The sequence below is a fragment of the Trichechus manatus genome, unplaced genomic scaffold (genome assembly GCF_000243295.1).
Source record: "Trichechus manatus latirostris isolate Lorelei unplaced genomic scaffold, TriManLat1.0 scaffold00103, whole genome shotgun sequence".
NCBI classification, from domain to species: domain Eukaryota; kingdom Metazoa; phylum Chordata; class Mammalia; order Sirenia; family Trichechidae; genus Trichechus; species Trichechus manatus.
In genome coordinates, this window is record NW_004444039.1 from 8,273,272 (window position 1) to 8,299,336 (window position 26,065).

The 26,065-nt window shown below is 45.3% G+C and overlaps 1 protein-coding gene across 5 annotated transcripts in view; it reads left to right on the forward strand.

The window, feature by feature from the left end:
- The window catches only part of KDM1B (lysine demethylase 1B), a 46,230-nt gene that overhangs the window by 16,101 nt on the left and 4,064 nt on the right, over positions 1-26,065 (forward strand). For all 5 annotated transcript variants that reach the window (XM_023737483.1, XM_023737484.1, XM_023737485.1 and 2 more), the window contains 10 exons: positions 4,688-4,726; positions 7,902-8,106; positions 10,479-10,663; positions 14,339-14,515; positions 15,072-15,146; positions 19,060-19,197; positions 20,149-20,320; positions 22,712-22,839; positions 24,509-24,640; positions 25,277-25,351. In XM_023737483.1, coding sequence (XP_023593251.1) covers positions 4,688-4,726; positions 7,902-8,106; positions 10,479-10,663; positions 14,339-14,515; positions 15,072-15,146; positions 19,060-19,197; positions 20,149-20,320; positions 22,712-22,839; positions 24,509-24,640; positions 25,277-25,351 — 1,326 coding nt within the window. The remainder of the gene's footprint in view (positions 1-4,687; positions 4,727-7,901; positions 8,107-10,478; positions 10,664-14,338; positions 14,516-15,071; positions 15,147-19,059; positions 19,198-20,148; positions 20,321-22,711; positions 22,840-24,508; positions 24,641-25,276; positions 25,352-26,065) is intronic.

Genomic DNA, 26,065 nt, shown 5'->3' on the forward strand with positions numbered 1-26,065 from the left:
CCAGGAAAACCCTATGAGGCAGTTCTACTTTGTCACATGGGGTCACTGTGAGTCGAAATTGACTCGATAGCATCTGACGACAATAGCGTCTCTTACCACTAAAAGCCTAACCTGTTGTGTTGATTCCGACTCAGAACAACTCTGTAGGACAGAGTAGCCCCGTAGGGTTTCCAAGGAGTGCCTGGTGCATTTGAACTGCCAGCCTTTTGGTTAGCAGCCAAGCTCTTAACCACGGTGCCACCACAGCTCCTCTTTCTCCAAGTTCTTGGTTTTGATTCATTACTTGGCTGACTGTATTTTAACATCGAGTGCTTTTTTCCAGGAGGGTTCAGAGTGTCAGATTGCTTAAGTGTTAGAAAGCGTCGTTGCCTCTCTGACCCAGCCTTAGAGTTGAAGCCTTTTTGCTCTTAAGTTCCAGCTTCTAAGGATGTTAGCAGATCTCTTTACTCTCTCTCCCTCCCACAAGAAACCCTCTTATGAGACCCCACCATCCTATTGCCCCAGTCTGAAGTGATTGCTCTCGGTATCTTGAACTTTTAAAATATTTATTTCAGTGGGTGTTCAGCTTGGTATTCCGTCAAGGACAAAGTGAGGAAGAGTTTATTTGTAAAACAGCATGAAAAAGAGTGTATGTCGTTTCACAAATGGGGGCAAACTGCACATAGTTTTGGAGCTTGCTTTTGTCACTTAATACATCTTAAAGGTGCTTCCATGTCAGTTCATAAGGATCTCTTCTTTCTCTTTAATGACTCTCTAATAAGTAAGTAGCGCACTGAGTGGATGGTACCCTGCTTAATTACGTGCCATTGAGGAGTGCGTGGTTAATAATCAGCGGAAATCAAGATCCCCACTTTCCCCACTTCTCTGGCCTGACATCAGCTGCACACGCAGCACTCCCTCCCCTGACCCTCACCACCTGGAGCCAGGTTGGAGCTCAGAAGTTAAAGAGTGCACACAGTCCTCCGCGCTGCCAGTTAGACCCAGGGCTTCAGATGTCTGCTGCAAGGGCCCTCCTCCCTGCTGACCTGCTGGCTCGCGGGTTTGCTGGTTTGCTGGAACAACTCACAGAGCTCCTGGAAGGTGCTGCTCTATGATTACAGATTGGTTACAGCAAAAAGGATACGAACAAAGAGACATACAGGGCGAGGTCTAGAAGGGTTCCCAAAAAGGGATGCACTACCCTTCCACGGGCATCGATGTCTTTCACCAGCCAAGAAGTCCATGGAGCTTCCATGGAAGGAGCCTTTACTGGGGTCTTATTTCATAGTCAGTATTGATTGAATCAGCCCACATCCTCTGAGGTCCACTGATGTCCCAAGATGGTCTTCCTGTCCTGGCCAGCCCCTACCTGAGTCTCTTCATTAACATGAACCTTCCGGTGTGGTCTGGAGCCCTCTATTATAACAGAGACACTTGAGTCACTGGGGAAATTTCATGTTTTTAGAGTTTATCTCAAAGCAACCAAGGGCATACACCAAATTTTTTGGGTAGAGTTAATGTCAACCCCACAAGGAGCGTTCAGTTTACTTTTATGAAACGTTTACCATTCCCAGCAGGTGCTACGGTGAATAGCTTTGTAGGTACGCCATTTTTTAGTGTATTTGTAGGCTCAGTGCCTACAAATGAAATTTCTCTGTCAAAGAATATATACAGCTGTTTTAATATGAAACAATTCACAGGCACAAAAGAGAATTTATAACCTGAATGTAAGGAAGAGAGAATTAAAACATTCATGTACCCACCACACAGTTAAGTAATAGAGTGTGACCAATGGCTTTGAACCCCCCTAAGTTGTTAATGGAGCCCTGGTGGTGCAGTGGTTAAGTGCTCAGCTGCTAACCAAAAGGTTGGCGGTTTGAATCCACCAGCTGCTCCTTAGAAACCCTATGAGGCAGTTCTACCCTGTCCTATAGGGTCACTATGAGTCGGAATTGACTCGGGAACAGGTTGGGTTTTTTCAATCATTAGTTCCTCTCCCTCCCCTACAAGGACAAACGATATTATGAATTTGTACAAGGGCAAACGATATTATGAATTTCTACAAGGTAAACAATATTATGAATTTTACATTTATTCTCCCCTTCTCGTTATAGAATCACTATATACTTATGAAATGCTAAAGAACGTGTTAAGTTTTACGTATCTTGGTACTGATTACAAATTATTTCAAATTGTATTCCTCTGCAGCTTGCATTTTTCATCAACGTTAAGGTTTTTGAGATGCAGCCACATTAATGTTAATACCACTGCTTCATTGATTTTCCCTGCTGAGTAGTGTTAGGAGTTTCTGGGTGGCACACACAGTTAAACACTTGACTGCTAACTGAAAGGTTGGAGGTTCGAGTCCTCCCAGAGGAGCCTCAGAAGAAAGACCTGGTGATGTACTTCCACAAAATCCGCCCTTGAAAACCCTGTGAAGCGCAGTCCTACTCTGACACACGTGGGGTCACCGTGAGTTGGAGTCAGCTTGACCACATTGGGTTTTTTTTCTTTAATTGTGCTTTAGGTGAAAATATGCAGAGGAAATTAGTTTCTCATTAAACAATTAATACACGTATTGTTTTGTGACATTGGTTGCCAACCCCGTGATGTGTCAACACTCTCCCCTTCTCGACCTCGGGTTCCCCATTTCCATTTGTCCAGCTTTCCTGTCCCCTCCTGCCTTCTCGTCCTCGCCCCTGGGCTGGTGTACCCCTTTAGTCTCCTGTACGTGGTTGAACTACGTATGTCGTTGTTTATGTTATGGGCCTGTCTAATCTTTGGCTGAAGGGTGAACCTCAGGAGTGACTTCAGTACTGAGTTCAAAGGGTGTCCGGGGGTCATACTCTCGGGGTTTCTCCAGTCTCTGTCAGACCAGTAAGTCCGGTCTTATTTTGTGAGTTTGGATTTTGTTCTACATTGTTCTCCAGTTCTGTCTGGGACCCTCTGTTGTGATCCCTGTCAGAGCAGTCGGTGGTGATCGCAGGTGATGCTGGACTCAGTCTGGTGGAGGCCGTGGTAGTGGTGGTCCGTTTGGTGTTTTGGTTTTGGGTAGTGTTACATGGTGGTGTGAATATACCGCAGCGTATCCATTCTCTTATCTGTGGTCATTAGTGTTTTGCTGGTTTTTTGCTGTTACCTCTAGTGCTTCTGTGAGCGTCCTTGTGTGTGTCTCCTGGGGCACATGTGCAAGAGTTTCTCTAGTATATTCCGAGGGCTGGAATCACTAGGCCATATGGTATGCCAGTCTTCAGTTTATATAGGTAACTTTTTTATTGAAGTGTAACATACAAACAGAAATGCACAAATCATAACAATACCTCAGTGAATTTTCACAAAGTCAGTATACCCACCCAACGAGCTCCCAATAAAGAAACAGAACATTGACCAGCCCCCTAAAAGCCCCCCTCGTGCCCACTGTTAGTCACAGCTTCCATTCCTTGCTCTGCCAGGGGCGCAGTGGTTAAAGCTCTCGGCTACCAAACAAAGGGTCGGTGGTTCGAAACCACCGACGGCTCCACAGGAGAAAGACGTGGCAGTCTGCTTCCGCAGAGATTTACAGCCTTGGAAACCCTGTGGGACAGGCCTTCTCTGTCCTGTAGGGTTGCTGTGAGTTGGAATTGACTCAGCAACAGTGGGTTTGTTCTTTGGTATTTTGACTTACAATACAATAAATTTTTTTTTTAATGTACATAAATGGAAGCATTCAGTATGTATCCTTTTGGTCTGGCTTATATGTGTGTATATATATATATAATATACATATAGTTTTATTGCGGTAGAAATATATATATAAAACAAAATTTGCCAATTCAACATTCTTTACACGTACAATTCAGTGACTTCGATCACATTCTTCATGTTTTGCTACCGTCACCACTGTCTGTTTCCAGATTACTCCACCACCGTCGACAGAAACTCTGGGCCTGGCTTCTCTCGCACAGAGTTAGGTTTGCGAGCTGTGCCCGTGTGACGTGTGTAATTGTGGTTTGTTCGACGTCAATGTGTCATTGTTTGACTATAATGCAGTTTATGCGTCCATCCTACTGTTAATGGGCCTTGGGCCGTCTTTGGCTTTTTCGCTATTACAAACAGTGCCGCTCTTCACATCTCTGTTACTGCGTGGGTGTAAGAGTTTCTCTGGAAACTATATCAACAATAGAATTGCTGGGCATGTAGTATGATCAGATTGAGTATAGTATGATCGTATAATATAGATCACTTTTACGAGATGACACCAAGTTACTTTCCAAGGCGATTGCACATAAAACCATTGCTGTCGTGTGGGTTCTGACTCATAGCGACCCTATAGGACAGAGTACAGCTGCCCCACAGGGTTTACAAGGCTGTAAATCTTTATGGAAAGAGACTGCCACGTCTTTCTCCTGTAGGGCGGCTGGTGGGTTCAAACTGCCGACCTTTCCCTCAAGCACTGCACCTCCAGGGCTCCTGTGATTGCACACACGTGCATTTTAAATCGGGGTGCTTTGTTGGTTATTCTTTGTGTTTCCACCAGGAAGATACTCCCGAGACCCCGTTTGCCCACACTTTGACTCCAACCGTGCACTGTTACACTTTGCCAGTGTGATGGGTGAGAAGCAGTGTTGTACTGAAGTTAAAACGGACACTGAAGACCATATTTTATAAGCAAACCCGGTTTACAGTGACTGGACTAAAGGTTTTTTATACCAATGGGTTTCTCTTGCAGACCGAGACCTCCGACCACTGTGCCCTCCCAGAGGATCTGGTGAGTATCGCTGCGTGCTCTAGACTGAAGCCTTTGTACCTTAGATGACAAGAACTATGCGTAAATGACAGTGACGGTTTTATGAGTTTCTTTATGTGGTTGCTGATCAAAGACTTGTTAATCGAACATAATAAAATATTATGAAAATGCTAGCAGTGGTGGTATTCAAGGGTGATTTTCCCCTCTGCTTCGAAAACAGTAAGTTCTGCTGCTTTGTATTAAAAAGAAATTAAAAAAAGGAAGGAACAGCTGCCTCGCCACATTCTAGGGATCAGCCTTGTTACACTGGTTTTTCACAGATGAGCGTCTGGCCTTAACTCTGCTTAAATCCCTCTAAGAACAGGAAGAGGAGGGCTGTCACTTGGTGGTCTTAGACCAGGTTCCGCCGCGGAGCTATTTTGTCCTTCCCCTGCCTGATGTGCAAAGGGAAACTTTGTGACATTTAATTTGTCTTCATGAGACTTTCCTACCCGAGTTGGAAAACTCATGGGCCCTGTAACCAGGTCCAGTGACTGGTTGGAAAATAAATTTTGAACTTTTATCATTCTAAGTTTCAGTGATTCAGTATTATTGATTTCCAGTTGTTCTAGATGTCTACAACTCATGCGCTGTGATTGTCGGGCAAAGGGAGAATTGACACCTAATGGATCTACCTTAAATCTACTCAGTAATATAAAGGGGTGTTTGTATGCGATATACATACATATCACATATATATACCTAATGTAATCGCATAGAAATGATATATTTAGACACACACATTTTTACATTTATATTTTTTAGTAGGTTGTACCCTCAAACATTCCCACCATAAAGCAGTAGTCCAAATAATTTTCAGATTTAAGTAGGCAGGATGAGATTATAGAAAGAAAAGTAAAATAACTTGAAATACAGTTACAAGACCTTATGAATGTGTGCGCTTATATTGAGACCTTTTGGCAAATGCATGAAGCATCTGAACTTTAGGACAGGGGTCATAGTCGTGGGCTATGAGGACTTAAAAATTTTTGGAAGAATTCCTGGGTGTTCATCTGCCAGTTATTTATTTTTGTGTTCAGTTAAGAAAGAATCAGGGACAGGTTTATGGTCATAATGATGCACCTTGCCCTTTTTCTATTCCTGTGGATTCTAGGGTCACTTTTAAAGCTTGCGAATTTTCAGTGAGTGTTTGATGAAATATGCTAATAGGTTGGCTGTGTCCAGTAGGATTCCTCAGTGGTGTGTATGTTGGAGGTGAGGGTGGGATTTTGATGGCCTGTTGACAGAATTACAGCCAGATGTCCAGGAACGGTGAGTCTGCTGTGAGAACACACCGGGACGAGCAAGAGCAAGTGCTGGTGGTCAGTCACTGACGTTCCCACAAGCTGTGTGGGGTACCCTCGGATAAGGCCTCCAGGGAACGGGAGTCTGGGGAGCAAGATGGAGGACCTTTCTTGGGCCCTGACTCAGTTTGCCCACACATCTACACAAACCAGAAAGTGGAAGGGAAGGAGAATAGCCTGGGTCCATGGCTTTTGAGGCGCTGACGTTCTATTCTCTGTGTTGCCCAGCGGGAGTGTCATACTGGATCCTCGGTTTCCTGGCTCTTCCCCGGGCCTGAGCTGGGGAGGAGAGGGGTAGGGGCAGGCCTGGAGTGGTGGGGAAGCAGCTGAAACTGCCCTTATTTTTGTACCGTGTAGCCAGGTGAAGGGTGGCCACATGAGACTGTCCTGCTCATTAGTCTTCCCTGTTGTGGGGTGCCGTTGAGTGGATTTCTGCTCATAGCGAACTGCCCCATAGGGTTTTCTAGGCTGTAGTCTTCATGGAAGCAGATCTCTGGGTCTTTCTCCTGTGGAGCCACTGGGTGGGTTCAGACTGCCAACCTTTCTGTTAGCAACCAAGCCCTTAACCGTTATGCCACCAGGGCTCCTTAGTCTCGCCTACCCAAATCTCAGACAAGCCTCCAGAGCGAAGGTTTGTAGACCCAGATGACTTCAGGGCATGGACCAGTAGATGAATGTGTGAAGCAGCTGGGAGTGCTTTTATAGGGGTGTTGGGGCTTATAGTGACCTGAAAAATACTTGCCCCAGATGTGGACTTTGTGAAGTCCGAAAGCCAAAACACATCTCCAAGCTGGGTTCTCCCTGTAGTCTCGAGTTCACAAACCCCTGCTTCAGACTTGATGGCCAGCGGCATTTGGTTGGAGCCTGGAGAACATCAGAGGATCTCTGAGGGAGCAGAAGGTCCTCTCGTGGCAGGTTCTTTGACTTCTTGGAGCGTACATTCAGGATCAGCTTTAGAAAAGGCTGTCTGTCTTCACCTGATCGTGGCAGTGTTACACTAGAAGCCAGATAAATTTCGTCCTTATTGCAATAGTTAATCATCGTGGGCATGCTTTGATCCAGAGACTCCTCACCTTAAGTCACCTCTGCGATGTTGTCACAAGCTTTAAGACCAAAAATAGTTTCTTTTGTTCAGGTCTACGTTTGCCATCTTGTTTCGAAGGTTGTAGTGTACTTTTCCCTCCAAAAGTTTTCTAGTCACCTTTGTCAAAAAGAGGAGCCCTGGTGGTGCAGTGGTTAAAGCACTCGGCCATGCACCGAAAGGTCGGCAGTTCAAACCCACCAGCTGCTCTGCAGGAGAAAGAGGTGGCCGTCTGCTTCCATAAAGATTACAGCCTTGGAAACCCTACGGACAGTTCTGCTCTGTCCTGTAGGCTCACTGTGAGTGGGAATTGACTTGACGGCAGTAGGTTTGGTTTGTCAGGCAGCAGTGATGTTTGAGTACCGCTTAGGAGAGTCATTGTTTATGCTCAGGATCTCAGTGTCAGCGAATTTTAGATCCTAGGTGAAAGCGGGGTGGGTGGTGAAGGCTGACTGGATGGAGAGACGTTTCCCATGTCAGGCTTAAACCTGAGCTCGCGATGTAGTAAACAGGCAGCTTCAGGACTTGTCTGGACCGGTCGAGTTTTTTCTTGGCGGGGAGTGGGCTGTTGCCTTATTATTTGAAAGAACTGTGCGTAGGAACCATTCCTTCCAGGTGTCCTAAGCCATTTTTCCTTCTCAGTCTGTGTCTGCAAGACCCTGGTACAGAGCTATGTAAGTCTGGGTGGGTTAAGGATGGGGGAAGTGAGCGGATCGTCCGTCCGTGGCTGAACCTGTGTGTGCCTTTCTCGTTGGTCTCTGCCCTATTGCAGCGAGTGTCAGAAGTCTCTGACCACTGGTGGTATTCCATGCTCATCCTACCTCCTCTGCTGAAGGACAGCGTGGCGGCACCGCTGCTCTCTGCCTACTACCCCGACTGCGTCGGCATGAGCCCCTCCTGTGCCAGCACGCACCGCGCAGCCAGCGACGCCACCTCCGGGAAGCTGGAGCACTCCAAGGCCGTGCCCTCCGTGCTCGGTAAGAGCTGTCCCAGCCCTCTCTGCCTTCCTTGTTATCCTGAAGTCGATTCCAGCTCATGATGACCCGTGTGTGCAGAGTAGAGCTGTGCTCCATAGGGTTTTCAAGGCTGCGACCTTTCGGAAGCAGATTGCCAGGCCTTACGACTGAGGTGCCTCTGGGTGGGCTCTCACCCCAGCCTTTCAGCTGGTAGTCTAACGCTTAACCATTTGCATCACCCAGGGACTCCTTCTCCCCCTGCTTCCGTGGAAATGTAACAGTGAGCAAACTAGAAAGGATTTCCTTTTTATGTGTGTTTGACCTGTGACACAAAACAATAAAAAATAAAAGTCTGTTACAGTCGAGTTGATTCCAACTCATAGCAACCTTAGGCAGAGTAGAACTGCCCCATAGGGTTTCCAAGGAGCGGCTGGTGGATTTGAACCGCCCACATTTTGGTTAGCAGCCGAGCGCGTAACCACTGTGCCACCTGGGCTTTTATGATACAAAACCAAAAACCCAAACCCGTTGCCATCGAGTCGATTCTGACTCATAGCAACCGTCTGGATACAAAGCACCTCATTATTGTACAAATCTGGTTATACTGCGGATCAAAGCATATCATTTATGTATACTGTGCAGTTAATTTTTCCCTTAATAATTCGGAAAGCCAGTCATACTTGTCCATGAATCGTGCCCATGGTATTTAATGTGTTTTTATTTGAAGGCTGGACAGCTGCATAATTTAGTGAAGTGAAACTCTCACTTAGCGGAAGAAAGTTCTTACCTCTATGAGCAGCCCTTTTTTTGTCTCTAAATTTTCCTGCTTCTGCATGTGCCGTTGGTATTCACAGCAAAGCGATCCTCTCCTCCAGAAGAGTCAAGGGGAGTTCCCCGTCAGGCTGGCATGCTGTTGAGCCTTTATTCTGACGGCATCTTTAATGTTCTGCACCAGGATTCTTGGTGTAGAGGTGAGAATACTCAGTCTTCCGCTGCCTGCGTACCAACAGGCTGCATTCTGAACGTTAAAGATAGGCTTCTACGCTGTGACCTTGTCTTACGGTTTTTACTAACGTCGCCAGGCCCTCTTAATATGTAGATGGTAGACACCAAAGGGTAAAGTGGTCACGCCTAGTGTTAATGAAGGTCTAATAAAACAGAAGCAAGGATGGTGAGACTTTGTCTCACATACTTTGGACATGTATCAGGAGGGACCAGTCCCTGGAGAAGGACGTCATGCTTGGTAAAGTAGAGGGTCAGCGAAAAAGAGGAAGACCGTCAATGAGGTGGACTGACGCAGTGGCTGCAACAACGGGCTCAAGCATAACAACGATTGTGAGGATGGCGCAGGACGGGGCAGTGTTTCGTTCTGTTGTGCACGGGGTCGCTATGAGTGGGAACCGACTCGACGGCACTCGACAGCAACAACGATAAAACAGACTGTCAGTGGGAATGTGTACTTACGAAGGGTAAGCGGCAGTGCACCTCAAAGCCTTAAAACTGAACACTATGACGTAGCGGTGCCGTTCTAGGAATTTATCCTAAATAAACGATCAGAAATAAGTCCAAAGAAATTCACTGTGGCATTGTTCATAATAGTGGAAAAATTGGATGAAATTGAACTATTTAGCAATAGGGGAGTTGTTAAATAACAAGTAACAAAATATCACATGGCCCTTAAAGTCGTATATAGGAGGCCCTGTGTGGCACAAACTGTAGTGCTCGACTACTAACTGAAAGTTGGTGGTTCAAATCCAGCCAGTGGCACCTCGGAAGAAAGGCCTGGCGATCTGCTCCTGAAAGGTCACAGCCATGAAAACCCTATAGGGTGCACTTCTGCCCACGTGGGGTTGCTGTGAGTCGGAACTGACTTGACAGCTACTGGTATGGGTACTGGTAAAGTCATTTAATAACGGAAAGTGTTCCAAGCACAATCAATTTTTAAAAGCAAGTTAGAAAACAGCATTTTTATAGCATTATTCCAGCTCCATTAAAAAAAAATCTGTTATGTTAATATATATTCATAGAGACGAAACTAAGGATAGATTATACCTCTAAATGTTGCCCTGTCATCTAGGGGTAATCATTGTTTAGTGATTTTTATTTACTTTTGTGAACCTATTAATTTTATAATTAAAAAAAATTAATAAAATACACTTTTAAAATATTTTAAATTTCCCTACCATGGAAATTAAAAATGTGTGAAGAAATGACGGAGAAACTATTAGTTTAATTCATTTACATTTTGTCTTAATGGAGAGAGGAAGACAGAAATATCCAGTTAGACAGACTCTTGAGCTTGTCTCGCCTATCCTTTGGAGTCTGGATTTGCTTTCTAATGTGGCTGAATTTGGAAGTTAGGTCCCACAGGAGTTACCTGTGTCTCCTCTCAGTTCCAGGCATGAACCGCTACTTCCAGCCTTTCTACCAGCCCAACGAGTGTGGCAAAGCCCTGTGCGTCAGGCCAGACGTGATGGAGTTGGATGAGCTGTACGAGTTCCCGGAGTATTCCCGAGACCCCACCATGTACCTGGCCTTGAGAAACCTCATCCTCGCCCTGTGGTATACTAACTGCAAAGTAAGTGAAGGCGTGGTAGCTAACGGTGCATTGTTTTTTAGTTTTTATTGTGGTAAAATATTAGCTGGTCGCCCTTCAGTCAGCTCTGACTCCTGTGACTCTGTATGTAACGGAAGGAAACCTTGCCCGGTCCTGCTCTGTCTTCACAACAGTTAGTCTGCTCGAGTCCATCCACTGTTGCAGCCATTGTGTATTCTGAGCGCCTTCCATCCTGGGGGGCTCATATCCCAGCGCTGTGTATTTTGACTGCCTTCCATCCTGGGGGGCTCATATCCCAGCGCTGTGTATTTTGACTGCCTTCCATCCTGGGGGGCCCATATCCCAGCACTGTGTATTTTGACTGCCTTCCATCCTGGGGGGCTCATATCCCAGCGCTGTGTATTTTGACTGCCTTCCATCCTGGGGGGCTCATATCCCAGCACTGTGTATTTTGACTGCCTTCCATCCTGGGGGGGCTCATATCCCAGCACTGTGTATTTTGAGCGCCTTCCATCCTGGGGGGCCCATGCCCCAGCGCTGTGTATTTTGAGTGCCTTCCATCCTGGGGGGGCTCATATCCCAGCATTGTGTATTTTGACTGCCTTCCATCCTGGGGGGCCCATACCCCAGCACTGTCTCGGACAGTACCCTGTTGTCCTTCATCAGGTTTTCATTGCCTGATGTTTCAGGTGTAGGTCACCAGGCCTTTCTTCCTACTCTGTCTTAATCCGGAAGTTCCGCGGAAACATGACTCTGCTCGTATTAGAAATACCAGTGGTGTAGCTTCCAGCTTCATAGCAGCCCGCAGCCACCATGGTACAACAATCTGACAGGTGGTGGTTAAATTTACACCACATAAAATTTGCCATTTTCGCCATTTTCAGTGTAAAATCCAGTGGCATCAATCAAATCCATGGTGTGCAACCACCAGGAACAGAGACTTAGTGCCCACTAAACAGCTCCCCGTGCTCCCCTCCTCCAGCCCGTTAGTGGTTACCGCTAATCTCCTTCCTGTCTGTCCGCATTTGCCTGGTCTGGATATTTCATATCCGCAGGATCATGCTATACTGTCCCTCTGTGTCTGGCTTATTCACCCAGTGTAATGTTTTCCAGGTTCAGACAGTGTTCTTGTTGAAGGAGAGGAGCTGTTTTCTCTGTGGACTGAACTTCAGACCAGGGCTTCTTAATGGCAGTGCTGTTGACATTTGGGGCTGGATAATTCCTTGTTGTGGGGTGCTGTCCTGTGCGTTTGGGGATGTTTAGCAGCATCCCTGCCTCTACCCTGTAGATGCTGGTAGCGCCCACCTCCCCAGTTGTGACAACCAGACGGTGCCAAATGGGAGTAAAATCAACCCTGCTGAGAACCAGCACATTAAAGACCATGTAACCTGAATGCTTGACATGCTAGCGAGTGAGTATAAGGTGCGAAGTTTGATTCAAAGAGTTGCAGTGGCAGTGCCAGGGGAAAATAAAGAAGATAGGATTATAAGCCCCTTGAGGACAGGGACAGTGTTATCTTCATCTTGGTGCCCTCAAACAGCCACAGCCCATGCTTTTCTCTGTGTTGGGACTCAGTAAATGTTTGGGGTATCGTATAGCACCACCTTGAAAGAGATGAAGATAAATTAGTGGTGGGGGAGAGTATACCAGTTTTATTTTATTTTTTTTGTTTTTGGTTCTCTTGACCCTAGTATTTTTTGGATTTATTCATTTCTTCAGCAGTTATTTGCGTGATTGTTGAATGCAGGACATTTTGCAAGACTGCCAAAGTAGTCTAGATAAAAGAAATATAATCCCATTTCACCCTCATCTTCCACTGGATTGGACTGAAGTGTGAGATGAGGTGACCTCGTTAAGTTATGGCTGTTGATGCAGTTTTTACCAGTTATACCCAGGTGAGTAGGTTGAGTAAGGTAGAATTATTGATTTCCTGCCAGGCGGGCTTGAGGTAGTTGCTCAACAAACATTTGCTTAACTGAGCAAAATCGTGACCAGAATTTCCTGTAAGTAAGTTGCAAAGCCATACTTTTCAGAAACAGCCTTGGATTCATTTTTATTCACATTTCTTTTTATTTGACTCTGAAATCTGACTTGCACTAGCGAAGAATCCTACAGAAAAAAATCCTAACCTTATCTGTCTGGATCTATTTTAATTTTCCCTAAGAAGATAGTATTTACTGTATCTATCTAACACTCTTGTAGAAAAGCACAAATATGTTTGCTTTAAAAGGAAGACTTGGAGAAGATTTTTTTTAATGTCACGAACACAGACACATTGTATTTACTTTCTGCGGCAATCCCAGGCCAAGGCTGTATGGGTTATTTCTTGAGTACTTCAAGTATATAGTCATCTTCCTGTATTTGATCAGGTACTGGTCATGCCGGGGTCTGGAGACAAGAAGTGGGGGAGAGGCCTGCAGTGAAGACACTTCGAAGCCTGTTCTCACTCTCTTCCTGGCCCTGGGTGGAGGCAGGGGCTTCATTATTCCTGGATTTTAAACGTACCACAGCCTTGCCAAAGCTGAGGTCAGCAAGAAAGGCAGTGTGTGTTTTTACAGGTTCCTAGATCAGTTCACCACCTCTTGTCAGCCATGGGAATCAAGCTTTTCCTGCCGTCTGTACAAGCACCAGTGGGAAAAAAGCCAGTTGTCATCAGGTTGACTCCGACTCGTGGCTCCTCCATGTGTGTCAGAGTAGAACTGGGCCCCGTAGGGCTTTTAGTGGCTGATTTTTCAGAAGTAGATCACCAGGCCTTTCTTCCGAGGTGCCACCAGGCAGACTCAGACTTTCAGCCTTTCAGTTAGCAGCCAAGCGCTTAATCATTCGCACCAGCCAGGGTCGCCAGTACAGGCAGTAGCCTGGATTTCTCTAACAGGCTTTGTGGGGAGGCTTCCTGAGTCAGGAGTGTGATGTGGTCTGCCCCCTCCCCACACTCCTCGCAGCAGGCATTTGTGGGTGAGGGGAAACCCATGTGATAACATACAAACTGCCGTATCCTCCTTTTGACCCTTTCTTTTCTTTTTACCACCAGGCAAACCCCCCTTCGTTCTTCCATCTAGTGATAAATGATGCATTTGAATTACCTTGAGAGTTGGTCTCTGTCCTTGTGTGTGTGGTAGAATATACCAGACGTAAAATTTACCATTTAACCGTTTTAAAGTCTACAGTTCAGTGGCATGAAGTATGCTCACAGTGTTGTATAACTTTCCAGAACCTTTTCATCACCGGTCCCCGTCAGCAGTCACTCTGTTCCCTTCTCCCCACATCCTCTGCCAACCTGTAAGTTGCCGTCTATCTCTGTGGATCGGCTGATTCTGGATATTTCACATAAATGGAATCATGTTGTACGTGATCTTTGTGTCTGGCTTCTTTCGTTTGGTAGAATGTTTTCAGGGTTCCTCCTTGCTGTAGAGTGTATCAGTAGATCGTTCCTTTTTATGGATGCACCACATTTTGTTTCTCTCTTCATGGTGATGGGCCCTGGGGTTGCTTCCATCTTTTGGCTAATAACATATTATCTTATGGATAATACTGTTGTGCACATTCATGTATAAGTTTTTGTGTGAACAGAACGTTTTCCATTCTTTTAGGTATATACCCAGGAGTGAGATTGCTACATCATATGGTGATTCTGTGTTTAACTTTTTGAGGAACTGAGTTGTTTTTGTAACAGTTGGTTTTCATGTCCACGTACAGGAAGCGCTCACTCCTGAGAAGTGTGTTCCTCACATCATCGTCCGGGGCCTTGTGCGCATTCGGTGCGTTCAGGAGGTGGAGAGGATCCTTTACTTTATGACAAGAAAAGGCCTGATCAACACGGGCGTTCTGAGTGTTGGCACTGACCAGCATCTTCTTCCTAAAGATTACCACAATGTAGGTGACCTTAGCTTTAGCAATAACACCGTTACGGGTCATGATGAGTGCTAATGTATTACTGTTAATCCTAATGCAAGGCACATCATTGGCATAAAAGTTATAGAAGCACGACTTTTGTAGAATATGTGTTTCTTTCCAGAAGAGAATATAAAGCACCATGTCCCTTGACTGTAGAAAAGGCAGAAGGGGCTACTTAAGACACGTAACACTATATTCATTAGGTAAAGACATCAAAGGAGCCCTGGTGGCACAGTGGGTAAGTGTTCAGCTGCTCACTGAAGGGTTGGCAGTTCAAACCCACCAGCGGCTCCGTGAGAGAAAGATGTGGCAGTCTGCTTCCGTAGAGATTTACAGCCCTGGAAACCCTGTGGGGTATTTGTTCTCTGTCCTGTAAGGGAGCTAGGAGTCGAAATCAGCTCGAGGGCAGTGGATTTAAAGACGTCAAAGAAATGTGGGTGAACTCGTTGTGTGGCGGTTAGTACCTTCCAGAACAACAAAAATCAGCATGTCGTTGTTATTACTCTAATTGGATGTTTGCTCCTTTTTTTAAAAGAAATCTGTCATCGTTGTTGGAGCCGGTCCATCAGGATTAGCAGCTGCAAGGCAGCTCCATAACTTCGGAATTAAGGTAAGATTTTGGGACACATTGTCAGAAGCAGAGGGTGAACTGTGCCTTTGGCCCATATTTTCCAAGACTTAGAAACCACGTCCTTATTTTAGCAGAGAATGCTAAATACATGGTATCTTTACCATCGATCCTAGAAAGGATACAGAGTTTGGAATTGATGTAATATAAGAAAGATAGAGGAAAATAGAAATTCCCACAGCTTTGGAGAGAGCTTTAGACCCTCACAAGCCAGTCAGGTGAGATTCTAACTGGATATTAGAGCAGAAATTCTTGACAGATTGCTACTGACGTGATGTAAAAAATAAACAGTTGCTGTTGAGTCTGTTCATACTCATGGCCACTGCATGTGTGCCAGAGTAGAACTGTGCTCCATAGGGTTTTCAGTGACTGAGTTTTCAGAAGTAGATCGCTAGGCCTTTCTTCTGAGGCATCTCAGGGTGGACTTGAATCTCCAACTTTTTGGTTAACAGTCGAGCGAATAACTGCACCACCCAGAGACACAGACACAATTGAAGAGGAGAAACTGGGAAAAAGCCCTTGTTTCTGCAGTAATTTGAGACAACAAATCACAGCATGAAAATTCTGCATTTCTTGTACAGAATTTTCTGAAATGCCTGGTTAAATTTTTATATGCAACTCTAAGACACACTTTCAGTTTACTCTGGAAAATAAAAATCTTTGCTTTTGGATGGCAAGATTGAATGAATTTAACTCATTGATTAAGACAGAATTGCATGACTTTTAAACTTACTTTGAAAGGACTTTGGTTTTCAGTTAAATTAAAACTGTGAATTGTTATGGACTACAGAGTGTAGGTTTATGGTGATGGAAAAATCACATTAAGAGTAGGATTGCACAGCCGATTCTTATAAGTGCTGTCAATAAGTTGTACACCTGTAAAAAGTTGAAGTGGCAAAAGTAGTGTAATAGATATATTTACAATAACAACAATAACAAAAGAGTAACTGCTGAGCCTGCTTATGTACAACCAAACACCTCGTGGGTTTGGTTCCTTGGTTTGGAGGTTTAGGGTCATGGTTTCATGGAACATCCCGGTTAATTGGTCTGATAATGTGTCTAGTGCTTCTTTTCTACCTCCTAGTTCATTGGGTAGTTCTGGCTTCCTAAAAGCTTGCAGGTGGCCATCCAAGACACAAGAATTGGTCTCTATTTGCCTGGAGCAACAGAGGAAGAAGGACAGTCAGAAATGGGAGGAAGAAATGGAATATTTGGCTAGTTGCCTCCATGAATAACTGCCTCCTTTGCCAGGAGACCAGAAAAACTGGATGGTGCCTGTCTACCATTACTGAACATTTTCATCAAAGATTCTATAGAAAAATCTGATCAAAGGGGGGAAAATGCTGAACAGAAATGGACCCCATGAGTCATGGAGGCTGGATGAATCCCTGAAACTATTGCCTTGAGATAATCTTTAAACCTTAAACCAAAAATGTCCCCTGAAGTCTTCTTGAAACTACACAGTAGTTTGGCTTAACTAGTAAAGAATGTCTGCCTTGAACATTATGCTCATTTAAGAACTATCTAGATGGGATCAAACTGACAACAGCAACTCAAAAGATTAGATAAGAGCCTTAGGGGGCAGTGAGTTTATGTTCCTGGAGGAGGAACAATTCAGAAAAGGAGGGTGAGAATGGTTGCACAACTTGAAAAATGTAATCAGTGTCACTATATTGTACATGTAGAAATGGTTGAACTGGTGTCTGTTTTACTGTGTATATTCTCCACAAACAAAATAAATAAAATTAAAAAACATAAAAAACCCTGTAAATTAATGTGGTAGAATGGAATTGGTCTTTTCACTGTTCTCTGTCTTGCTGAAGGACATGATGACTTCTTTTTTTTACAATATCTTCTGGAATGTTTTCAGAGGCGAGGTCTGCGGTGGTTGTGCCTAAGAGAGGTTTCCCTCTTCGGTTGAATGGAAGACCTGAATCTCGGATTACGTTATACTGCTGGCAAAACAAGAATTTGAGTTGGATTCGTAGGAAGTGTGTTTGCCTTTTGAAATCGTTTCTTTCTACCATTAAACCATAAGGTGTTTTAATTGTTCGTTTATTTATTTTAGTCTTAGATATTAGGGCCAAGGTTTTTCTTTTTTTGTTTTTTGCTTGTTTGGTGTATACTTGGAATACCACGGATTATGTTACAGGGAAGGATATTAATATCCAGAGTCCAGAGAGTGTGTCTTCAATGTTCCATCACCACCACCAGTCCATCCTGACTTGGTGACCCCATATGTGTGCTCCCTAGGGTTTTAAATTGACTGTGATGTTTTGGGAGTAGATCGCCAGGCCTTTCTTCTGAGGCACATCTGGGTGGATTTGAACTACCAACCTTTCCGTTAGCAGCTGAGCACTTAACCATATGCGCCGTCTGGGGACTCCTTAATGCTCGGCCTTCCTGTTATACTGAAAAGAAAGTAGACATGGATGTTTCTGGGTTCAGCCATAGTCTGAGAAAGTGGGCAGGGAGGGGGAAGCCCCAGGGTTTAGCCTTCCTAGATGGGGAAAATGAATAATTGAGGTCTGAGGAAGAGGAACTGTCACTCCTTTCCCTTGCTGTCCCCAGGTGAGGAGGGAGACACCCACGGAGACCACCCTCCCTCTGACGGTTAGGAAAACGCTCTCTTCTGTAACTCGGGATCCTCTTCTCCAGCAATTTAAAGTAGTGCTTTTAAGGGTCCAGGAACCTTTTGCCTGGCCTTGCACTGAATAAAAACAATCAAACCAGTTGCCCTTGAGTGGATGCTGGCTCATGACGACACAGGGTATGCAGAGGAGAACTGCGTTCCACAGACTTGTCAAGGCTGTGACCTTTCGGAAGCAGATTGCCAGGCCTTTCTTCTGAGGCACCTCTAGATGGGTTCGAAGCACCAACCTTTCGATTCGTAGTTGAGTGCTTAATCGTTTGCAGCACCCGGAGACTCCTTGCACTGAGTAGGGTTTACATGGCCTGTTAACCAAAGGAGGTGTAGCACTCTGAATCACAGGGCGGTGGGTGAGACACCCCCAGTCTACCCAAGAGCCATCCTCGGGTCTCCCAAATTAGGAATTTGGAAAAGATAAGATAGCTTGATGCAGGACCAGCTTGGTGAGGTCCAGCTCATGAGGTCATGCTCCACAGGGGCAGCATAAGGGTTTCTTGTTGTTGTGTTGTTTTAAGAAATAATTGTGTCTTAAGGAAGTTAAGGCCTGTTTGCAAAACTAAAGGAATTTTGCTTCCTATGTAGTAGTTCATAGGAGAAAAAAGTCACTTCTTCAACCAAGTTTTAACAGTGCTTTTTAGTTTATAGAACACTATTTAGTAAAAGCGATCAACAAACATTTGTTATCCTAGTTAATCGAGTCTTTTCACATCTGATTTGAGAGGAAACAGTTTGGGTGATTTTTCCGGCAGACCACGCAGTTACTCACTGCTGGAATCTGGATTGTCTGTCTCGAACATCTGTCTATTTTATCTCCTGTTCCCACCGCCCTCCTCTTAAGGTGTTTTCTCTGGTACATAATATAGTGAGTAATCAACTGTGGAGCTCATTTGACAGTGTCTTTCTATATTTTCGTAGTACAGGTAGTCCCCGACTTACGACGTATTTGAGTTACGAGGAACTGCACTGTGACCATCTCTTTTTTTTTGAACGTCATATTGTTAGTAACATGTACTGCGAACAGTGTTGCAGCGCATCATTTGCTGATGTTACGATTCTCAGTGTTCACTCACAGATGTTCAGAGATAGGATGTATGAAAATACTATTAATAAAGGCAATAATAAAAGTAAAAAAAAAAAGAGGTACCCCTCATGTCAGAACCGACGTATGGCGGAGTTGTCGGAACGTGCATCGCGCTTGGTGTGACTTTGGGGTCTTATTTGCTTTCCTGACTGTCTGTCTTTTAGGTGACTGTCCTGGAAGCCAAAGACAGAATCGGTGGCCGAGTATGGGATGATAAATCTTTTAAAGGCGTTACGGTCGGAAGAGGAGCCCAGATCGTCAATGGCTGCATCAACAACCCGATAGCGCTAATGTGTGAGCAAGTGGGTTTCTTTAAGATTTGTATTGTAGATAAAGAAAAGCAACGTGGTCTCGGTTTGCTTGTATTTAATATTAATATGCTACTAAAACAGATAATGTAATAATGCCAAAATGATTTCTTGCCCCCTGGTCCCCTCTGCAAAGTAAAAGAACAGTTACAGTTGTCCTTTTCTGAGGAGGTAGAATGAGAGGACTTAAAAGATTTCTTTGTTTTTCTAAGATCTTTGATTTTATTTGTAATGTTATTTGCAGAACTCTTGATTAGCTCATGGTTTTAGGGTTGCCAGATTGAGCAAATAAAAATAGAGGATGGCCAGTTAAATTTGAACTTTTGATAAGCAACAAGTGATTTTTTTTTAGTATAAGTATGTCCCAAATATTACATGGAATGTTTTGCGTGCAATATTGGGGACATACTTAGACTAAAAGTTTATCCGTTGTTCATCAGAAGTCCAAATGGAACTGGGCATCCTGTCTTTTATCTGCCAACCCTACAGAGTTTCTTTGAAGACCTGGTAGGTCTAGGGTTTTTTCTATAACGTTTATTGATAGTAAATTCCATTTTGACTTCTGCTGTGAGTGTTTGTGTGCCTGCGCGTTCATTCCCATAAGGGTCCACGGAGGAGGTACAATTGGAAAGCAAGGAGAAGGTGGGGCATAGCTCCAGTGTCTGAAACCTGAATAAATCTTGGCTGGAAGGTGCTTATAGGGTGCCTGGCGTGGGAGCTGTTGCCCATCACCCTTATCTTCTCCTGAAGTCAAGTCGCCAAGTGGATTTCCTGCTGTTTTCGCTGCCTGCCCTTGTTGCTGTTCCCCACGAAGTGTATTTAGCTCTGTTTTTGAGTGGCCCTGGGTGATTTTCTTTATGAGGGCTCTGTCTAATCTCAGCTTAGCACCTGTAAATATTTTTTCCAGGGAAAATGTTCACCTTCTTCTTCTTCTTATTTTTGAAGCTTGGCATCAGAATGCATAAATTTGGAGAGAGATGTGACTTAATTCAGGAAGGTGGAAGAATTACTGACCCCGCTGTGGACAAGCGCATGGACTTTCATTTTAACGCTCTGCTGGATGTTGTGTCTGAGTGGAGGAAGGATAAGACTCAGCTCCAAGATGTCCCTTTAGGAGGTATGGGGAGAATGACATTCTGGTCGTTCCACTGCGTCTCGTTCTAGCCTGAGCATGCTTATCGATGCCCCCATTCGTCCACAGGAATGGACAGTGCAATAGGAGTCGTCTTTATGAGCATTCCTTTTGGACAGGTGAATTCTTTAGACTCCTTCCTGAGTTACAGCAGAGGGAGCTCAGAACTTCCCCGGGGACCCTTGGATGCTTGTGTGTGCGTACACATGAACCTTTCTTGACGCAAGAGCTTGTGAAAAGTTACTTAAATGTTTAATTTGAAATTTCCCAGAGGAGCTTCCTTTTAAGCAATATGTGCTGAGCCCCATGGGAGCGAATAACTGGTGACCATCGAGTCACTTCTGACTCATGCTGACCCCGTGTGTGCAGAGTGGGCTTTCAAGGCTGTGACCTTTTGGAAGCAGATCTCCAGGCCTTTCTTCCGAGGCATCTCTGAGTGGGTTTGAACCACCAACCTTCTGGCTGGTAGTCAAACACATAACTTGTTTACACCACCGAGGGATACCATAAATAGTCACCTCATAATGTCGTTTCTAGGTTGGGGGGTCTGTCTGCCTAGATTTCTTCCTTTTTCCTTTTTTTGGGGCAGTAACTTAATGTTTTTTTCACTATATTTTGTTTAAGAATGTAAGAATGTATATTATAATCCAAGAATGTTAATTCTTAAAATCTTTAGGTTTTGGACTTAAATGGGGAACAGAACCATAACTCCTTAGAAATCTTGATTGCTTGTTTCCATGAGGATGCGAAACAGCTCAGATTTTACTATATTACTTCTTAAATTGATATTTAATTCATACTTTTATGACATGAATATATTCACTTGTAATTCTTGAAGGCATGTCTGAGTTTTAAAGTGTGAACATTTGAACTTAATTTGCAAGATATTAATTTGCTTCAACTACGTATTTCTCTGCAAAGAGTTCTTAGTTTCTTAGTGCTGTTCTAACAGAAATACCACAAGTGGGTGGCTTTAATGAAAAAAAAAAAAAGAAAGGCACTGAAAGTAACAAAAAAGCCCAGTGGTCCAGGGACACAATCCCAGCCCTTACCCAGAGGTCCCTCGGACATCTCTACGTTACAATACAGTGTAAGAATTGAAAATGTTCATGGGAACCTTGAGTGGTCAAAAAAGTTAAATGATAAACTCAGTTTTGTTTCTGGTCAAGCAAACGTACAATACTTTCTAGCAACTTTGCGTCTGCAGAGTGTGTTGGCTGGTGGTCAGCACTGAGAAGGTTACGAAGAAGTAACTTGTACTAAGACGCTTACAATTAGACAGACACGAGGCTGGAACCCAAACAAACAAACGAAAGCCCAGCACGGAACCTGAAGGCGGTAATTGGGAGGCCATCATGGGGCTCTGTGTACCTACTTAAAAGCTCCAGATGAATGGGATAGATAAGTGTTTGGGGTTCATAGCGGGGAGTGATTCCTGAGGTTTGCAGTACCCAGGTGATGTTGGGCTGTAAAGGGTGGATGTGGTTTGGGGAGGGGGCATTTGCTGAGGGGAGGGGTAGTAATTGTTAATTGCAGGGTTGGAGTTTACCAGGAAAAGGTACAGCAGGGCCCGGAAGCAGGCAGGTAGTCACAGCCACCTTGCAAAAGACTGAAGTGTGCTGGCCTTATTACGCGGTGGCGTTTGGAGTTTGTTACACTGTTGTTATTGTTGGGTGCCGTCGAGTGGATTCTGACTCACGGCAACCCCTTGTGACAGAGTAGAACTGCCCCGTAGGGTTCCCTAGGCTGTGCTCTTTACGGAAGCAGATCGCCAGGCCTTTCTCCCGAGGAGCCGCTGGGTGGGTTTGAACCACTGGCCGAGTGCGTCACCATTGCACACCAGTGCTCCTTGGGAACAGGCCGTCGGGAACTAATAAGGTATCGAGGCAGAGGGCTGACATGACGGGAGTCTGCCTTGGAGTGTTCCTGCTGGGGAGCGATTATAAGCAGTGTTAAAGCATTACAGGTCTCTGAGCTGGGGTGAGATGTTTAGTATGGTAGGCCTTGACTTTCAGGTGATGGCGGAGGGACAGGAAAGGGGACGCTGATCCTCTCTGAGGGCGTATGCACAGTAATCTGCAGGAGGAACTTTTTCTATATTTTGAGCAAAAGAAGAACTTGTTTCTCAAAGAAGCAGAAATGAAACATTTTTGAGAATATAGAACCCACATAGCTTTGTTTCCGGTTAAGATCAGGTTTTCCTCCCTGAGAGAAGTCAACCTTATCGTGATGCCCTTACTCCCCCCCGAGTTTACTTGGGAAAGGACTTTGGAAGTTTGGGGTTTTGCGGGGTGAAGGAGGTTGGGAGCAGTGGAGGAGGAGCTGAACAAGAATTGCTAAAGCTGTTTTTTCTGTTTTGCTGCATTCCCGTTACAGAAAAGATAGAGGAGATCTACAAAGCTTTTATTAAGGAGTCTGGCATCCAGTTCAGTGAGCTGGAAGAGCAGGTGCTTCACTTCCACCTCAGTAACCTGGAGTATGCCTGTGGCAGCGACCTCCACCAGGTGCGCTTGGGTGGGGGAAACGGGCCTGGAAGATACTTGTTTTTGTGTTTGTGTGTATTTATATATCCAAACATTGAACTCAGCCTAGTTTGGTTAAACAGGAAAGAATGATTCTGCGGCTGTGAAAAGTTCAGAAACCACAGTGTGAGAGCACGTTAACCCAGCAGTGGGTTTGAAGTGTTTTTTAGTAAAAGCAGGGGAAACCCGTCTTCAGATAATCCTGTGAGGAAGCTCCACACATCACACCAGGGAAGGAGGGCTGAAGGCTGAATCACAGGGCAGGGACCCCCAATTGGGAGCCCTGTGCCGCCACCTCCCTCCGTCCCTCGCCCTCCACTGAGGCCCTTGAGGCATTCTGTGGAGCCAGGGCTTCTGCTCCAGAAACTAAAATATAGTACCCTTGCAATTCTGGTCTGTGTATTTTGCTAAAATAGATTTAAACGTGCCTAACTCACTTACCCTACTGTGATCGTAATACTCGAGAGTTGTACATTTTAAATAGAACCTCCGTGAGTGACTCATGATGGTTTTGCTTTGTCCCCTCTGGGACCTCTCCGTTTCCATTCCAGTCTTCCTGCTGTTTTCCAGAATTGCGCTGAGTTTCAATCTTGCACCACATTCCGTGTTGAACGCAGATGGTGGATTTATGTGCGGAGTTCGTCAAATCCAGTTTCACTATCATAGAATTCACGCCTGCCGGGGTTGCTGGCAGATAAGATTAACTTGCCCAAGTCATGAATACCATTTGTTCTAAAATAGGAGTCCCTGGGTGGTACAGAGTTAATGTGCTTGGCTGCTAACCAAATGGTTGGAAGTTCGAGTCCATCCAGAGGCACCTTGGAAGATAGGCCTGGCGATCTACTTCTGAAAAATGAGCCGTTGAAAACCCTGTGGAGCACAGGTCTTCTCTGACACACGTGGGGTCGCCATGAGTCCTGTGGAGCACAGGTCTTCTCTGACACACGGGGGGTCGCCATGAGTCCTGTGGAGCACAGATCTACTCTGACACACGTGGGGTCGCCATGAGTCCTGTGGAGCACAGATCTACTCTGACATGGGGTCACCATGAGTCCTGTGGAGCACAGTTCTGCACAGTTCTACTCTGACACACACGGGGTCGCCGTGAGTCCTGTGGAGCGCAGGTCTGCTCCGACACACACGGGGTCTCCGTGAGTCCTGTGGAGCGCAGGTCTGCTCCGACACACACGGGGTCTCCGTGAGTCCTGTGGAGCGCAGGTCTGCTCCGACACACACGGGGTCTCCGTGAGTCCTGTGGAGCGCAGGTCTGCTCCGACACACACGGGGTCTCCGTGAGTCCTGTGGAGCGCAGGTCTGCTCCGACACACACGGGGTTGCCGTGAGTCCTGTGGAGCACAGGACTGCTCTGACACACGTGGGTCGCCATGAGTCGGAGATGACTCGACCGTAACTGGCTCTAAAACAAGCCTTCTTATGTGGTATTGAGACATTTCCTTCCCCTTGACAATGGTCGGGTTACCAAGGTTGGCCTGTTCTTCCTCTCCTTCCTTAATGCTTTGCCTTATTCCTGGTGGCCCTGCCCTCCTGTCTTGGGGGCCTCTTCCCATCCTGAGCCCCTGTTACTGGCCATCAGGCACAGACTCAAGGATTTGGATCACCCAGGTTCCTGCCCTCTCCTGTTGTCTCCCAGGTGTCGGCTCGTTCCTGGGACCACAATGAATTCTTTGCACAGTTTGCTGGTGATCACACCCTCCTAACCCCGGGATACTCTGTAATAATAGAAAAATTGGCCGAAGGACTAGACATTCAGCTGAAATCTCCAGTGAGTATCTACAGGGATGGGACATTCTGCCTTTGCCTTATTTGTGGAGGATGTGAAATGTGGGGCATGTGGATTACAGGCTAGTGTATGCTTTGATGTTCAGCTGGTGTCTGCAGGGACTTTAGTGACAGGTACAGTGGTGCAGGTACAGGTGAAGCCTGGGATTGGTTGCATTATCTGTATCAAATAGGTGGCTGCTGCTGTTTGGAAACAGTAGTAACTCAGATGCACTTTCGTTAATAATAAAGTGTTGAAGTATATTGCTTTAAAACAAAGCAACAACAAAACACGTTGCTCACAGCCTCCCTGGTCCAATGCAGTTATTTTCACTATTAAATTTTCCCTTCAAAGCTTTGTCCCTGTGCGTTTGTGTCGTACATTGTTGTAATCACAGAGGCAGTTTTTTAGTAGATTTCACCTAAAGATTTTCCCTGTCCGGACAGTGTTTGTAAATTTCAACAGCTGACTGATAGTCACCTGAATAGGCTGCGACTCTTGTTTGGATCTCTGAATGCCAGGGAATGACTCCCCATAGCCTTAGAGATAAAAACGTGTATAATGTTAGAATTGGAAAGGATCCTCCAGCCTGTGGTTCTGCTTCTCATTTTCTTTTTCGTAATTGTTTTACTTGGGCAGGTGCAGAGTATTGATTACTCTGGAGAAGAAGTGCAAGTTACCACTACAGAGGGCACGGTGTGTGCGGCGCAGAAGGTAACCCCTGAGATCCCGTTAGGGTCGAGCTCCTTGCTGCCAGGGGCTGGGGCGAAAGGAAACCAGTCGTTCCCACCAGGAGGTGTGCCTTGAGCCAGCTGCCTGGAGTCTTGTTTGGTTTCTGATGAGTTACGTATTTCTAGTTAATTATATGTGGATGTGCAAATCTGACTTAATTAATCAAACTGCATAGATTCAGGCGTCTCTGGGTGGTACAAACCGTTATCACGCTTGGTTGCTAACTGAAAGGTTGGTGGTTGGAGTCCTCCCAGAGGCGCCTTGGAAGAAAGTCCTGGCGATCTACTTCAGAGAAAGCAGCCATGGAAAACCCTGGAGCATGGTTCTGTTTGACACACGTGGGGTTGCCATGAGTCAAAGACGACTCGACAGCAACTGTTTGTTTTAATGTAGATTCGTGACAGATGAAATTTTGAAGAGTGTTTCTCAAAGTGGTTTCTGTGGTACATTAGTCCTGAGAGTAGAAGAAGAAAAGAAATTCCATGGCCAAATAAGCTTGGGAAGTATTATATCCTACATTCTACTCTTAGGGTTAAATCAAGTCAGAAAACCAAGCCTGTTGCCATTTAGTTGATTTCAACTCGTAGCAACCTTAGAGGACAGAGTAGAACTGCCCCACAGGGTTTCCAAGGTAATAATCGTTATGGAAGCAGACTGCCACATCTTTCTCCCGCGGAGTAGTTGGTGGGTTCGAAC